The following is a 13,749-nucleotide window of genomic DNA, read 5'->3' as shown; positions in this document are numbered from 1 at the left end:
TGGCTATAAAAGTTGTTCCTGTTCAATAGTAACCCCAGGATTCAGTAATGGCAATGCCACTGAATATCAATGAGTGATTATTAGATTTGTTTTTGTTGGGAGACTGTTATTGCATGACACTTGTGTAGCACAAATGATACTTTCTGATCGTCAGCTTAAGCCTGGATATAGGCCCAATCTTGTGGCATTTGGACATGGACTGTTTCAGTGTCTGAGGAGTCACAAATGTTGCTGAATATTGTGGAATCATCAGTGTCACACAGGAATCAATCCCCAGCTCTGACATCATGATCTAAATCCAACAGCCACAACTATCTACCTATATGCCAGGTAAGAATCCAGCCAGTGGAGAGTTCTCCCCAATTCCCATGGGCTCTAGTTTTGCTAAGGCCCTTGATGCCAAACAATCAAATACAATATTGACATCACGGGTTGTGACTCTCACCATACCTCTGGAATTCAGTTCTTCAATTTTTGGACCAAGGTTGTGATGAGGTCAGTATGTATGTAACATCAGAATTAGAGAAAATCAGAAAAGAAGGTGGAGCTGCTGGAGGAAGTTAGGCATAGTGAGAGACTAAACCTTGCAGGATTTGGAAACCAGGACTCAAATTTTACATTCACGGTGTCTCAGGATTGCAAAACCTTCTAGGTTAATAAGAATGTCATGCTTCTAGTACAATAATAACTAGACTTCAAAGTAGTTCATTGTCTGAACATTTTGGGATGCCGAGATATCATGAAAAGAAACTATTTAAATGGATGTCTTTCACATTTCGCCCATCTATTCTTCCCACTGCCTATTGCTAAGACAGAACTAAACCTTGTGAACAAATTTCTTAAATTCCAGTGTAGCTCTGGTTGAAAAATACAAACGGAATTTAAGTCTTATTCATGTAGCAAAGACATAGAAGCCATTGTTCACATACTCCGTCGTTAGCACAAAAGGCAACAGTGGGGCACAGGAAAGATTGATTAGGTGAAAGTGAGGACTGCAGATGCTGGAGATCAGAGTCAAGATTTGTGGTGCTGGAAAAGTACAGCAGGTCAGGCAGCATCTAAGGAGCAGGAAAATCGACGTTTCGGGCAAAAGCCCTTCATCAGGAATGCTCATTCTTAATTTCAACATTATGAAATCCTCATGTTTGTTCAGAATATAGATTTTATCAGTCTGAACTATGCTACAACAAAAGAGGGTGTGGAATCAAGAATCCTTTAGTTCTAAGAAACATGTTGTTAATTCTGTAATTTTTTTATTTCCTATCACATTAGCAGTCACATGGAAGCCAATAAAGAATTCTTCAAATTATCGGCCAAATTAGTTTTACTTGCTTTCATAATGAAGTTAAGGTAAGTTTAGGAATTGCAACTGAAGTCTGATTTTGCATAACCGTTTATAATAAAGGTCAATAACCCATCTAGATTTAAGTACAAAAACGTGATCAATACCAATACAATCAGTATCACAAAGGCACAAAAGCAAAGAAAAAGACAAAAACAATCAGCTTTAACAACAGGAGCTAGTTCTTAACCTTTTATTTAAAGAACTGTGCATGGAAGGTTGTTTTTCCAATGTGATGTGTCACAAGGATTGGTGCTGGGTCCACTGCTTTTCATCATTTGTATAAATGATTTGGATGTAAATATAGGAGGTACGGTTAGCAAGTTTGCAGATGACACCAAAATTGGTGGTGTATGAACAGCAGTGAAGGTTAACACAGAATACAACGGGACCCTGGTCAGACGAGCTGAGGAGTGGCAAATAGAGTTTAATTCAGATAAATGTGAAGTGTTGCATTTTGGTAAGGTAAATCAGGGCAGGACTTATACACTTAATGGTACAGCCCTGAGTAATGTTACTAATCAAAGAGACCAAGGGGTGTAGTTGCCCAGTTCTTTGAAAGTGGAGTTGCAGATAGGCACTGTGGTGAAGGCAGTGTTTAGCTGGCTTGCTTTTGTTGGTCAGTGCGTGGAGTATAGGAGCTGGGATATCATGTTGCAGCTTTACAGGATATTGGTTGGGCCACTTTTGGAGTACTGCATTCATTTCTTGTCTCCCTGCTACAGCAAGGGTGTTGTTAAATTTGAAAGGGTTCAGAAAAGATTTACAAGGATGTTGCCAGGAATGGACGGTTTGAAGTACAGGGAAAGGCTGAATAGGCTGAGGCTTTTTTCCCCTGGAATGTTGAAGGCTGAGGGATGACCTTATAAAATCTGGGTAGGGTGAATAACCAAGGTCTTTTTCCCAGGGTAGAGGAGTCCAAACCTTGACGGCATGTGTTAAAGGTGAGAAGGTAAAGTTTTCAAAGGGACCAGAGGGGAAAATTTTTCACACAGAGGGTAATGCATGTATGGAATGAGCTGTGGGAGGAAGTGGTTGAGGCAGGTAAAATTACAACATTTAATAGGCATCTGGATAGGTACATGAATAGGCTGAGTTTTGAGGGATATGGGCCAAATGTTGGTAAATAGGACTAAATTAATTTAGAATAGATGGTTGGCAAAGATCAATTGGACTGAAGGATCTGTTTCCATGCAAAAACAAAGATTATTCCTCCAAAATATAATTACAGTTTTTATTCAGCTTTCACAGCATCTACAAAATGTTATGGGTGAAATTATACAAGACTAAATACTAGTTCAGTAACATTCCTAGCAACATCGCAAATATTATTCTGACACTATATTTGGGCAAGGTAAACATAGGGCAACATAAAGGTCATCTTGAGTAGATGAATTCAATATTAAATTGTATGTAACCCTATGGTATTAACTTCAACCATGCCCAGCATTCCTACTTTCTTCTGCAAATGTTTCAATTTGTATAAAACAATGATACAACTGTGCACAGAAACCATTTGTTCTTTTGCTGTGTTCAATTTACTCCCAAGAAAATTAAACTGAAGACTTACCCTACTCTCTTCTAGGCTATCAAAGGGGCCTGGTGGATCATCCAAACATAAAAACTCTCTCACTGAAGTGCTGAAACAACAAGGTTATTTTAGTAGAGAAGATTGATTTTGTTGCAAGTCAATTTAACAAGTTCCATAAACATTAAATTCATGCAATGACCATGTGCATGAGCAAAAGTGAAAAAAACCATGGTAGTGAACATTCCTTTAAGAGGAATGGTAACCTCAAATGAATACCGTGGGCTCAGGTTTTCTTATGGATTTATCTTAAATGTTGTTTTGTCACCATTAATATTCTTTTTTTTTCTCTACTCTGCCTTTCAAATCTCCCATTTCCACCCTCACACATCTTCTATTTCAATTAAACTGACTTTTTCTACAACGATGCTTTCAGCACCAATTCTCATTCCCAAGTTCACCTATATCCCCATTTTATGTCTTGCTATTAAAATCTGAGAAATACAATTTAAAGATTAAACTTGCTTAGAATGACACATAGATAAAAAGTTAAGAAGTCTCATGTATATAGATCTATTTTAAAATGGTTTTAATAGCTTAGTGCAAGCTAATTTACTACTTGAAATCTTTCCACATCCATAACCTCATCAATATATCTGCTCCCTAGTCATTTTCTTGGAAACAAACAATGGCAGCTTCTAATGATGCCTCATGTTCAGGCCGTGATCCACACGAAAATTAGAATGTAGCAAGCAAAGGACAATCTAAAAAAAACGATTCAGAGTAGTGAAAAATTCAAATAGAATCTTAAAAAGGCAAAGAAATTCTCACTTGTTTCTACCTGCTTTGCACTCTGATCTGGGGATGAATGCAAATAGATGAGAAAAGCAATAAAGGGTGTGTTGAAGATTATGCCGGAGGCAAGGGGTGGAAGACTTCTCCATTACTTCTAGGACAAAAGTTTATTCTTCCGTCAACGCTAGTATCACGTTAATACTCACTGCAACAAGAGCCTGCTGGAGGGAGCAAGTCGGTACATCACAGGGAACCTATGATTAAGATCTGTACGATCATGGGCAACAGAATAAACTGCCAAAGCAGAAGCAATAGGAAAATTGCATGGTACTCTGATATGCAAAGCTACTTGAAAAACAACTTCCTTTTGTCGGTATTCGCTATAATTAATATAGGGACCTCGATATTTCTTTTTGAAAAACTAAAAATCATGGCACATTAACTGTAGGTGAGATTTTTGTTCGAATTGGCATTCACTGTGATCTTAGAGTTTTGAACATTTCATTTGGGAGGTGGAGGGGGTTATTGAGAAGAGTTACAGGGAGGTTGTCTCACCTCAGGTAAAAGAAGGTAGATGGGTTATCGTCAAGGAATGGAAAAGGGAACCAGCAGGCAGTGCACAGATCCCCTGTGGTCATTTCCCTCAACAACAAGTATACTGTTTTGGACACTGTTGGGAGGGATGCCTTACCAGGGGTAAGCAACAGGGCACAGGTCTCTGGCACAGAATCTGCCCCTGTTGCCCGGCAGGGAAGGGGGGGAACAGGAGCAGAACATTAGTCACTGGGGACTCCATAGTTAGGGGGACAGAGAGGAGAATGAAAGAGACTCACAGTTGGTGTGTTCCCTACCAGGTACCAGGGTTCATGATGTCTCTGATTGTGTTTTTGGGATCTTTGGTGGGGGTGGGGTGGAGCAGCCTCTAGTCATGGTCCACATAGGCACCAACAACATAAGTAGGAAGAGAGATGGGGATTTAAGGCAGAAATTCAGGGAGCTAAGGTGGAAGCTTACAGCTAGAACAAACAGAGTTATTGTTTCTGGTTTGTTGCCTGTACCACATGCTAGTAAGGTGAGGAATAGGGAGAGAGAGCAGTTGAACATATGGCAACAAGAATGGTGCAGGAGGGAGGAATTCGGATACCTGGATAATTGGGGGAGGTAGGACCTCTACAAACAGGATGGTCTTCACCTGAAGCAGAGGGGTACCAATATCCTGGGGGGAGGGGGCATTATTTGTTAATGCTCTTCAGGTGGATTTAAACTAATTCAGCGGGGGGGGGGGGTAGGGACCAAAATTGTAGTTCGAGTATATGGGAGGTTGAGAGTAGTGAAGTCAGAACTAAGATTTCAAGATTGCAAGAAGGCACCGGCAAGCAAGAAGCTGGTTTGAAGTCTGTCTACTTCAACACCAGGAGCATCCAGAATAAGATAGGTGAACTTGCAGCATGGAATTTTGATGTTGTGGCCATTTCAGAGACATGGATAGAGCAGGGACATGAATGGTTTTTGCAGATTCTGGGATTTAGATATTTCAGTAAGAACAGAGAAAATGGTAAAAGAGGGGGTGGTATGGGTTGTCTCACCTCAGGTAAAAGAAGAAGGTAGATGGGTTACCGTCAAGGAATGGAAAAGGGAACCAGCAGGCAGTGCAGAGGTCAAGGAGAGTGAAAGAGATCAAGGACAGTATTACAGTTGCAGAAAGAACGTTTGAGGACTTGTCTACTAAGGTAGTATGGGCTGAGATTAGAAACAGAAAAGGAGGTTACCCTGTTGGGAGTTTTCTATAGACCTCCAAATAGTTCCAGAGATGTAGAGGATAGGATAGCAAAGATGATCCTCAATAGTAGCGAGTGTGACGGGGTAGTTGTTATGGAGGGGGGGGGGGGGGGCAGGGGTTAGATTTGGAGGTAGGTATATACTGCAGGGCAAGAGCTATAGCTGGGGAAAGGGCAAATACAATTAGGCAAGATTTAGAATGCATAGGATGGGGAAGGAAACTGCAGGGGATGGGCACAACTGAAATATGGAACTACTGCGGGTCCTTGGTAGGTATGCATCGGTCAGGCAGGGAAGAAGTTATCATGTGCGAGAGCTGTGGTTTAAACAGGAAGTTGAATCTCTTGTCAAGAGGAAGAAGGCGGCGGCTTATGTTAGGATGAGATGTGATGGCTCAGTTAGGGCACTTGAGAGTTACAACTTAGCTAGGAAAGATTGAAAGAAAAAGTTGAGAAGAGCCTGGAGGGGACGTGTGATATCGTTGGCAGATAGGATCAAGGAAAATCCTCAGGCTTTCTATAGGTATATCATGAATAAAAAAATGACGAGTGTAAGATTAGGGCCAATCAAGGACAGTAGTGGGAAGTTGTGAATGGTGTCACAGGAGACAGGGAAAGTACAAAATGAATACTTTTCATCAGTATCCACACTAGAAAAAGACAATGTGGTCGAGGAGAATACTGAGATACAGGTTATGAGACTAGATTGTATTGAGGTGTATAAGGACGAGGTGTTAAAATAGATAAGTCCCATGGGCTGGATTAGATTTATTCTAGGATTCTCTGGGAAGCCAGGGAGGAGATTGCCAAGCATTTGGTTTTGATCTTTATGTCGTCATTTTCTACAGGAATAGTGCCAGAAGACTGGAGGACAGCAAATGTTGTTCCCTTGTTCAAGGCGGGGAGTAGAGACAACCCTATGAGCCTTACTTCGGTTGTGGGTAAAGCGTTGGAAAGAGTTATAAGAGATAGGATTTATAATCATCTAGAAAGGAATATGTTGATTAGGGATAGTCAACACTGTTTTGTGAAGGGTAGGTCGGGTCTCTCAAACCTTAATGGGTTCTTTGAGAAGGTGGATGAGGGTAAAGCGGTTGATGTGGTGTATATGGATTTCAGTAAGGCGTTTGACAAGGTTCCCACTGTAGGCTATTGCACAAAATACAGAGACTTAGAATTGAGGGCGATTTAGCAGTTTGGATCAGAAATTGGCTTGCTGAAAGAAGACAGAAGGTGGTGGTTGATGGGAAATATTCATCCTGGAGTTCAGTTAATAGCGGGGCACCGAAAGGATCTATTTTGGGTCCACTGTTGTTTGTCATTTTTATAAATGACCTGGATGAGGGCATAGAAGGGTGGGTTAGTAAATTTGTGGATGACACTAAAGTCGGTAGAGGTATTGATAATGCTGAAGGATGTTGCAGATTACAAAGGGACATAGATAAGCTGCAGAGCTGGGCTGAGAGGTGGCAAATGGAGTATAATGTGGAGAAGTGTGAGGTGATTCACTTTGGAAGGAGTACCAGGAATGCAGAGTACTGGACTAATGGTAAGGTTCTTGACAATGTAGATGAACAGAGACATCTCCATGTCCAGGTACACAGATCCCTAAAAGTTGCCACTCGGATTGATAGGGCTGTTAAGAAGGCATACGGTGTGTTAACCTTTATTGGTTGAGGGATTGCATTTCGGAACCATAAGATCATGTTGCAGCTGCACAAAACTCTGGTGCAGCCACATTTGGAGTACTGCTTACAGTTCTAGTCACTGCATTATACGAAAGATGTGGAAGGTTTGGAAAGTGTTCAGAGGAGCTTTACTAGGTATGGGTGGAAAGTCTTGTGAGGAAAGGCTGAGTGACTTGAGGCTGTTTTTATTAGGGAGAAGAAGGTTGAGAGGTAGCTTAATTGAGACATATAAAAGGTTAGAACCTTTTTCCTTGGATGGCGCATGAGGGGACATAGCTTTAAATTGATGGGTGATAGATGTAGGACAGATGTCAGGGGTAGTTTCTTTACACAGTGAGTAGTAGGGGCATGGAACACATTGCCTGCAACAGTCATAGTCTCGCCAACTTAAAGGGCATTTGGTATGCATGTGGACAAGAATGGAATAGTGTAGGTTAGATGGGCTTCAGATTGGTTCCACGGGTCGATGCAAAATCAAGGGCAGAAGGGCCGGTACTGTGCTGTAATGTTCTATGTACTGAAGAGGCTTCTTCAACAAATTCTTTTGCAGAGTGCAAGGCTTTTGTTTACAGCCTCAAAAGGATGATTCTGATGCTGACCGCTAATAGCTGGACTTTAGTTCATTCGTCTTAGAGGTGATTTGAATATGCCAATTTGTTTTCTGAGCTTTCATTATTCCTATATTTATTTTCATCCAACCTTTCTCTCCAGGGGCTCAACTACCCGATCTTGTACAGTTTGGCTCTTTCTTGCCTGTCTGATTGATTTTTCTTGCAGCCACCAGCTGCCGTTTTGTGAAGAGCAAATACATGAATAAATATTAATATGAATCACTTTGAGCTTAAGGATCTCTATCATTCTGGATAATTCATTCATTACTTGAATTTATTGTACTCCTTAGTGGCCTTTGTTGTGGATTGAAATTTTTCAATTAACAGGATATGCTCATGTTGTTGATTTTCTCTGTGCATAATTTCAAAGATTTTTAGAAGTTTCTGAAACTTCATTTGCTTTTGTTCCTGATTAAATAAATGCAAGTTTATCTTCTTGCTTCTGAGCAGTGATCTAGCTGTCTGTTCTGGGAGTTTCACCTCTGCCTGCAGTTGCTGCACCTGGGTAAGTTCTTTTCAGTAAATAAGTAACTTTATTTCTTAATATGCTTCACAAAAAAACTGATATCCTTTGCACAAAACAGAAAACTGGGTTTTCAGCAACAATGTCCCTTAATTCCATGGAAATTTCAAATTTGAGTAAATACATGACTTGCGTGCCTGTTCCCTCCACTGTAGCAATATTCTGAAAAAGCAAACTATAACTGGAATGCTGTGATAGCTGGCATCACTTTATTACTGCTTCTTCCAGTTTGTTGTGAAAATTTCTGTTCTGGCTGTTGCAATACTAGTCTGAAGTGACTGTCTGCGAACCAAAGAATTTCTAAAGCTGTGCAAGCTGCTCTGTATCATGAAAAAGCATAATTAGTAGGAATTACTTACAAAGTCTCCATATCTCTTATCTATTGTACTGAAGTGCAGTGTGCATTTCGCCTCTTACTCCAGTTCAAGTACTTCCCAAGCCCCAAAATGTAATGGAATACGGATGGAGGATTCCTGCTTACTACCATCCTCCATTACCCAAATGAATTGATGCATATATTACAAAATCCAATTTAAAGCTAGTTTCTCTGCAATTTTCTTTCATCTCCGTATAGCAAATATTACTATGCAGGCTTGTCATAAAAATAATTCAACTTTATTGATGCGACCCGACACTTGCCACAGGAAGAGTTTACCCTGCCACTCTACATCCCCTATGGCTTGGATGCCTGCAGACTGCTGTGGTTTGTTTTTTTTTGGTGCTATTGCTAAAACCTTAGCTTGTGTCTCTCTTTGTACTGGTGACTCTCCATAAAACTGACAGAATGAGTTCCTCCTAGTAGAACTTTGAAAATATGCTAAGATATAGTTCGAGTGCCTGTTTCTTTCAACTCAAAGTAATTTTGTTTCTGTAATACTTTACTCACTGTGGCAAACTGATTTCTTCTTATGACTAATCAGGTACTCTGCATGGGACTTCTCTTGTACTTTCAGTTTCCGTGCAGGCTTTCCTATTCTACAGGCCTAGTGTGCCTTGAAATCTGTCAATTGCCAACCCCCATCTCTGCTAAGCTTCACTTTAAGTATTTTCCCCACGCCTCTGCTTAGACTACTGGCTTGGTCTTGTGGTTTATTGTCATTAGTCTTCACTTCAGGCTCATCCTACCTGCCATGAGTTCCATGGGTCTAGTTTCCGTTGACACTACATACTAATGTGAGATCTACAGTCTTAAGTGAACAGCAACAGGCTTTATTGAACATTGCCCTCTAAACAGGATTGCTGGAGGCCACTTTACTCGGATTTCTACTGACCAGTCTCCAATTGCATATGATCAAGAGTCTCTATAACATAGCTCTCTCTACTGTGTACTGAGCATATGCAAAGATTTAATTCCCTTTTACTCTAAACTCAGGGCTGAAAGAGAAGGTCTCAATTTTGTTAAAACAAATAAAAATGCTAGAGCTCAACAAAAGCAACTGAGTTAGAGTTATAGAGTCATAGAGATGTACAGCACGGAAACAGACCCTTCAGTCCAACTCATCCATGCCGACCAGATATCCCAACCCAATCTAGTCCCACCTGCCAGCACCCGGCCCATATCCCTCCAAACCATTCCTATTCAAATACCCATCTAGATGCCTTTTCGTTGTTGCAATTATACGAACATCTACCACATCCTCTGACAGCTCATTCCATACACATACCACCCTCTGCGTGAAAAAGTTGCCCCTTAGGCCTCTTTTATATCTTTCCCCTCTCACCCTAAACCTATGCCCTCTCGTTCTGGACTTCCCCACCCTAGGGAAAAGACTTTGTCCTTACCACCCTTCTTAAATAGTGGCACCAGGTTAGCCAACCTCCAGTCTTCCGGTACCTCACCTGTGACCATCAATTTACAAATACCTCAGCAAGGGACCCAGCAATCACTTCCCTAGCTACCCACAGAGTTCTCAGGTACGCCTGATCAGGTCCTGGGGATTTATCCACCTTTGTGTGTTTCAAGACATCCAGCACTTTCTCCTCTGTAATATGCTCATTTTGCAAGACGTCAGCACCTATTTCCCTATATTCTATATCTTCCATGTCCTTCTCCACAGTAAACACTGATGCAAAATACTAGTTCAGTATCTTCCCCCATCTCCTGTGGCTCCACACAAAGGCCGCCTTGCTGATCTTTCAGGGACCCTATTCTCTCCCTAGTTACCCTTTTGTCCTTAGTGTATTTGTAAAAACCTTTGGATTCTCCTTAATCCTATTTGCCAAAGCTATCTCATGTTCCCTTTTTGCCTTCCTGATTTCCTTAAGTATACTCCTACTGCCTTTATACTCCTCTAAGGATTCACTCGATCTCTGCTGTCTATATCTGACATATGCTTCCTTCTTTTTCTTAACCAAATCCTCAATTTCTCTCGTCATCCAGCATTACCTACACCCACCAGCCTTTCCTTTCACCCTGACAGGAATACACTGTCTCTGGACTCTTGTTATCTCATATCTGAAGGCTTCCCATTTTCCAGCCGTCCCTTTACCTGCAAACATCTGCCTCCAATCAGCTTTTGAAAGTCATTGCGTAATTCATCAAAATTAGACTTCCTCCAATTTGGAACTTCATCTTTTAGACCTGGTCTATCTTTTCCAATCACGATTTTAAAACTAATAGAATTATGGTCACTGACCCCAAAGAGCTCACCACTGATACCTCAGTCATCTGTTCGGTCTTATTCACAAGAGTAGGTCACGTTTTGCACCTTCTCTTGTAGGTACAACTACATACTGAATCAGAAAATTGTCTTGTACACACTTAACAAATTCCTCTCCATCTAAACTCTTAACACAATGGCAGTCCCAGTCTATGTTTAGAAAGTTAAAATCCCCTACCATAGCCACCCTATTATTCTTACAGATGACTGAGATCTCCTTACAAATTTGTTTCTCAATTTCCCGCTGACTATTAGGGGGTTTATGATACAATCCCAGTAAGGTGATCATCCCTTTCTTATTTCTCAGTTTCATTCTTATTTAGTTCTGTATAATAAATGGTGAGCCTGTAGCTCCAATCAGGCTTTATTAGGGGCCACGTTGGGGAATTAGTTGTACTTGTGGTTTCTTTCAGGATTCCCTGTTTCACTAGTCCTTTCACTGTCTCCACAACTGCTTTTTCTGCTTTGGGTTTTATTGGGTATTGCCGGTGGGGCTTATGCTCTGGTCCGGGAACACTTAATGAGTCTATGTTAATTAGACCTGTATCTAACTTTGTTTCTGCCCAGGCTCCGAGGATGAAGGCGCAGATGGCTCCGAATCCTCCCTTTTCAAGGCTCTAGTCCCCACTGGTGACTGTAGCCACTTTAATAGTTTCAAGGTGACTCGTAAGTTTCCAAATCTCAGTTTTCCAACCGTCCTGTCTGGGCCAAATCAATTTCCCTTTTGCACAATCGATTAGAACATTATATTCTCTCATGAGATCATTGCCCATTATAGTGCCCTCATTATTTTGACATACAGAGTTTAATGGGGATATTATAGTTTATTTCTACAAAGGTAGTTTTGCTGTTTTATTCCCTCCTACCCCAGTTAAGTGAATCATTTTATTTTGCGGGGTAAAGGTAAGTTTGTGATGGATACAGCCACTCCTGTGTCGACTAGTATTTCACATTTCCTGCCTCCTATTACTGCGGGTATGTAAATTCTGCCCTCTCCCTTACCCTCATGGATGGGGGCTGCATGTTGTCAGCTCTGCTGACCTCAGGGTTCCTGTGGTTCTGCGGTGTTCGGGGGTGCCCCATGCTTTTCCCAGCACACTGCTTCTGTGTCCTATTCTGTTGCAGTGGTTGCAGTATTTTACATTGTTCCCTGCATGTGGGACCCGATATTTTCTAGCAAAGTGTCCCTGTTGGCCATAGCTATGGCAGGATCATTTTATTCTGCTCTTGCTTCCATTCCGGAAGGCTGCTTTTGTCAGTTCAGCCTCCTGCGCCCTGCTAGCCCACTCAATTAGGTCATCATAATCCTGAGACATTATTATTCCCATTTTCAGGATGGCTTGGTGGGCGCTGGAGAGCCCATCTTTAAAAGCTTGGATGAATGCCTGGCTCCACCCCCACCCCAATCTGGGTTCGCTTGCCCTGAGCATTCTCGATATACCCAAAATAATTATTCCCCATATTCAGAGGCTCCTTCCCCTTTAAGTTGCTTAGTGGTCATAATCTTGCACCAGCTTGTGGGAGCATTTCCTAGCACCTTCTGGATTCCCTCTTTAAGATCAGTGAAGGGGGCCTGTTGAGCATTTACCTCAGCTTTAAGGGCGACGGCATGTGTCCACCGTCCTCCCCTAAAGTCTCGGGCTGCTGTGGCATCGGGTCTGCCAGCTATCTGTCTCCACTTGTCCACTGGGCAAGCTGCCTGGACCAGCTGGTGTTATGTCTCTCAGGTGTAGTTGATGCCCTATCCATAGATTATCCGGCTCTTCTCAAAACTGAATTAAAATTAAAATTTGAATTAAATACTTTGGGATGCAAGCAGCACTGATACTAAACTTAGAACTTGCCTGTATGTTTATTCTTGGCTCCAATATGAAAAGTAGAACTAATTCTTTAATCACTGCTGCTTTCAAGGGGCTAACTATTCATCTGGCTAATTATTCATCTTAGTTAGTATCCTGACTGAAAGTGAATGGTGCTTCCTTCAAAAACCCAGATGAGTCTGTAGAACATTCTTGCAGCACAGTTATAAAAGAATGGCCCGAAAGGAAACCAATTTAGTTCTTTAATTGAAATGGGGCTTGAAACTATTAGAGACAAAGTGGAAGAATTTAATCTAACGACTCAATTAAGGACCTTTTTTTAAAAAGCCCAAAACTGAACACGTCAATCATACTGGAATTAGAAACAAAATGTACCACTGTTGAAAATTTATTCTGTAAATAAATGTAGTGTTAAATTAGCCTTAAATTTACACCCGAATTCATGAAGTGTTATTGTTCAAGCAGCTTATTTTAACATTAGAAGAGTGGGGTAGGAGTGGAAATACCAACAAAATCAAAAAACTACCATGTTTGATTATTCCAGTTTAAGATTGGGTGGAAAAAAAACATGAGTTTCATCTATGTAGGAACATAAATAGACTAGATATTACACAAAATTTCTAGCAGAAATTAAGCTCCGAGAATGTTTTTCTGGCTTAAATTATTTTTTTAAAAACTCATTTGTGGGATGTGGGCCTCACTGGCTGGACAGCATTTATTGCCTGTCCCTAATTGCCCTTGAGGTGATGGCGAGCTGTATTCTTGAAGCGCTACTGTCCACCTGATGGGGGGGGGGGGGGGAAAGATGACCCATAACACCATTAAAAGGAGGGAATTCCAGGATTTTGACCCAGTAAGACTGAAGGAACAGCGTTTTATTTTTAAGTGAGGATGTTGAGTGGCTTGGAGGGGAATGTGCAGATGGTGGTGCTCCCATGTATTTGCTGCCCTTGTCCTTTTTGATAGAAGTGGTCATAGATGTGGAAGGTGCTCTTATGAGAATC

The 13,749-nt window shown here is 41.3% G+C and overlaps 1 protein-coding gene across 5 annotated transcripts in view; it reads right to left on the bottom strand.

Annotated features, from left to right (window-relative positions):
- Positions 1–13,749, bottom strand: part of snx16 (sorting nexin 16) — a 386,689-nt gene that overhangs the window by 355,653 nt on the left and 17,287 nt on the right. For all 5 annotated transcript variants that reach the window (XR_011960650.1, XM_072570345.1, XM_072570350.1 and 2 more), the window contains exon 5: positions 2,913–2,982. Coding sequence is in view for 4 of the 5 variants with exons in the window: in XM_072570345.1 (XP_072426446.1) it covers positions 2,913–2,982 (70 nt within the window). In the remaining variant the exon portion in view is untranslated. The remainder of the gene's footprint in view (positions 1–2,912; positions 2,983–13,749) is intronic.

This window comes from Chiloscyllium punctatum, chromosome 5 (genome assembly GCF_047496795.1).
Source record: "Chiloscyllium punctatum isolate Juve2018m chromosome 5, sChiPun1.3, whole genome shotgun sequence".
NCBI lineage: Eukaryota > Metazoa > Chordata > Chondrichthyes > Orectolobiformes > Hemiscylliidae > Chiloscyllium > Chiloscyllium punctatum.
The sequence above is the reverse complement of the archived record's forward strand: the minus strand, read 5'-3'. Positions and strand labels throughout refer to the sequence as shown.